Genomic DNA, 3,762 nt, shown 5'->3' with positions numbered 1-3,762 from the left:
ACCTCCTTAATTGAATACCTATATTTTAATAAGTCATTTATTTTATGAATTATGCAAATTTAGTTAGATTTTCAAACAGGTGGCAGCCCTCCTCAAATATATTTTCGGCCGTAAACCGTAATAAGAATCTAAAGCTTGTTACCGACATTGCAATACTTCATTTATTTTATCAATTTAACTGACTTAAAATTTTCAAATAGGGGGCAGACCTCCTCAAAAATATTTCCTTTCCTTTCATCTATTGTAATATGTCTGTTCAGAATTCGACTGATCTGGGCCCACTTAAATGCTCGTGGTAAGAAACTGGTGTCGCTGAAGAGCGGCTGCCGTCCCGTGCTCTTATACTCTCCTAATTTTATATACATATGTTTGTACCTATGTTGTCAACCCATGTACTTGTACGTAACCATATATATTTCGGTAATGGCGGAATTAAGGTTGCGTGCGTCGGCTATAAAAGCGATTAAACGCATATATGAACGAGTGCAAGCGAGTAAACTTGGCTCCTATGACGAATTCTAATTAGAGCAAGAATTGAAATCGGTACCTAGCCACTTTGCGCATTCGTGGCTAATCATGAGCTATTGGTGGCCAGTGCGGAAAAGGGCGAGGTTGAGGCTCATGAAACGCTCTGGGAAGAGTGGAAGATATATACAACGACACTTGTTGCATTCTCAACCGCGCGATTACAGGTGCCAAGCCAAACGTACAAGCCGGAAGGAGCATTCGCATGAATGTGAGTTTAGGTTGGAGCCTCTCGCCATTCCAACGTTCGATGGTACGATGCAAACCTGGTTAGCGTTTAAGGATGCATTTGAATTACTAGTGCACAACACCGAGTATCCTGAGGCCTACAAATTGGGGAAGTTGCGACAGGCAGTTAGCTCACATGCAGTCCAATCGTGGGAAGTGTATACTCGGGCGGCTATGGCGAATTGTGGAGTGCTCTGAAGGAACGCTTTGACAATAAGAAGCAGTTAGCCGAAACACATGTGTCCCGTCTTCTAAACATTAAGCCATCGTCAGAGGACTCATCAGAAGCATTATTGGCCATCGTCGATACAGTGCAGGAGTCACTGCGTTCGTTACGGGTGGATGGGGCTGCCAGTCGTAGAGTGGGATGCTATGCTTGTTCCCATAATAGTTTCCAACTTCCAACTGTCACCCAGCGTGAATGGAACATGAGTTGTTCGCCTACCGAAATTCCGAAGTTAGATGAGCTACTGTCATTTCGAGCCAACGCGCTCACAGCCTCTCCAAAGCCATTGTCACATGGCCCAGCAGGACCGACGCTACATCTCGAGGGCAACAGCGCACTAGTTTACAACGTACTGTAAAATCCCACGTCGCAGCTGCAGAAGAAGGAAAATGCGCATACTGTCAAGGACCGCATCGCACTACAAAGTGCACCCGTTTTCTTGCAATGAACCACGAAGAACGTGTAAATGCCCTTAAAGCCGCTAGGCTTTGTTTCCATTGCCTAAAATTGGGACATACAGCTAAGCAGTGCCCTTCGGGTCTTTGCCGACATTGCAATCGGAAGCACAACTCATTTCTTTGTCGGGAAACTTTATCTACGAACGCAGGAGGGCTGACCGCGACAACCACTCAACCGGTTCCCATCAACAAGGATCAGTCCATCTGACTAGAAGCTTCGGCGGTCACCTGCCATACCAATGCGAATCACACAGTTTTATTAGCGACATCACGCGTTTATGCATACGGTGACCCACGACTCGACGCATCGCGCGCGTGCTCTGTGACCCGGGATGCAGGTAAATATTGTTACAGATAAATTAGCTAATCCTTTATCGCTCGTGGTAGCGCTCGCTCATATTAGAATCTGCCCATACTAGTTTTACGCTGAAGATAACTGCGCTTGTCATTCCGTCAATTACTAACGGTCATCCCCGCAACGTATATTGACATGACACAGTGGCAGCACTTGTCCAGCATACAATTAGCGGATGCACAATTCGGCGTTCCCGGTAATATCGACGTGCTAATTGGTTCTGACGTATGGGGTCAAGTTGTCGAAACTGACTTCAAATTTGGCGGTCCTTGTGAGCCGCACGCTCAACGCACTGCTTTTGGGTGGGTCATATTTGGCCCAGTTTCTGCAGCACAACCTTCAACGTTGCCAACTCTCGCATTAAGTACGCAGCTATGCGACGAAGACGTACACTTGGAGGAACTCCTCCGAAGTTTTTGGAAGTTGGAGGAAGTGCCCTCCCTAGAATATGATGGAGATGACGAATGCGAACGAATTTTTTGTAACACCCACTCTCGCACACCTGACGGACGCTACGTTGTATGCATACCATTTCGTCCTGATGCGCCGGCTTTGGGAGATTCTTATACTCATGCATTACGACAGTTTTACCTTCTTGAGCGGCGACTGGCAGCAAATAGTGAATTCCTTGAGAAATACATTGCTTTTATGCGCGAATATGCAGACCTAGGCCATATGGAGCGCGCATACACATTGAACGATAATGAAGCGGGCTTTTATATCCCGCATCATGCAGTTATGGGGAAGTTTCGCCTTGTGTTCAATGCCTCGGCGAGAACTACAACCGGCGTCTCCCAGAACGAAGTTCAGCTGGTAGGAACCACAATACAAGATCCACTACTTAACATAATATTTCGCTTTCGCCGCTTTCGCATCGCATTGTCTGCCGATGTTGAGAAGATGTTTCGACATTACTTGTTAAACCCGAGCATAGAGATTTTCAGCGCATTATTTGGAGAGAGTCCCCAACCGATGACATCACTATATATCGCCTTACAACGGTGACTTATGGTATGGCTATGGCTAGTGGGCGGAAAACATAGCTCAACTAAGACGAACGTGCCTCCACCTGAGGCGTACTTACACCAGGGCCAGGCGTAGAAGCGCTGCAATCGAAGAGGCACAACTATCCCAAGCTGATAGAAAAGAAGTCAAACGAGCAATCGAGGCCAGCAAGAACAGAAAGTGGAAAGCACTGCGTGAGGATATAAACAGAAATCCCTGGGGTCTCGGATACAAGGTGGTAATGAAAAAACTTGGGGCCGTGGCAAAACCACCAGAGCTTAGCGTTCAAAAAATGGACTACATAGTAAGCGAACTCTTTCCCACGCATGAGGCATTAATCAAAGAAATGGAGTCTATCATCGCTCCTCAAGAAATACCACCATTTACCGCAGAAGAGCTCAAGTCCGCCACTAATAGAGTAAAGGCCAAGAAAGCACCAGGCCCAGACGGCATTCCAGCAGAAGTCCTAAAAATAATCGCCACAGAACGCCCTCAAGTGCTTCTAAATATGTTCAATGCTTGCCTCAAGAACGGAATATTCCCAGAAATTTGGAAAAGGCAGCAGCTCGTCCTAATCACCAAAGGAAAGGGAAACCTTGACTCACCATCAGCGTATCGACCCCTCTGTATGCTGGACACAGCTGGAAAACTCTTAGAAAGGCTGCTAAAACCTAGAATAGAAGCGGCTATCGCTAGCGGTGGCGGACTTTCCTCAAGACAGTACGGATTCAGGCCCGGTAGATCAACAATTGGAGCTATAAAACACGTAACAGCAACAGTAGAAGCCGCACACCAACACAAAAAGCTAGTCCTGCTTGCAACCTTAGACGTTCGCAACGCCTTCGACACCGCAAAATGGGAAAATATGATACACGCACTAGAAGAATTCTACAACATACCCACGTACCTTAGACTCATGGTCAGAAGCTACCTAGAAGGCCGGGAGTTACTGAGCCGTACCACCG

The 3,762-nt window shown here is 46.7% G+C and overlaps 1 protein-coding gene across 1 annotated transcript; it reads left to right on the top strand.

Moving 5' to 3' along the window:
- Positions 1–1,927: 1,927 nt before the first annotated feature.
- LOC108370759 (uncharacterized) lies at positions 1,928–2,797 on the top strand. The gene has a single exon (XM_017626154.1). It carries the CDS (start codon positions 1,928–1,930, stop codon positions 2,795–2,797), a length of 870 nt encoding a protein of 289 aa, XP_017481643.1.
- The last annotated feature ends 965 nt before the right edge of the window (positions 2,798–3,762 follow it).

This window comes from Rhagoletis zephyria, unplaced genomic scaffold, assembly GCF_001687245.7.
Source record: "Rhagoletis zephyria isolate East Lansing unplaced genomic scaffold, Rhagoletis_zephyria_1.1 Rzeph_scaffold_04464, whole genome shotgun sequence".
Taxonomy (NCBI): domain Eukaryota; kingdom Metazoa; phylum Arthropoda; class Insecta; order Diptera; family Tephritidae; genus Rhagoletis; species Rhagoletis zephyria.
This window is presented reverse-complemented; position numbering and strand designations above follow the sequence as displayed.

Bases quoted from the DNA above. Each gene is read 5' to 3' on its own strand.
- LOC108370759 (XM_017626154.1), top strand. From the start codon at position 1,928: ATGACACAGTGGCAGCACTTGTCCAGCATACAATTAGCGGATGCACAA.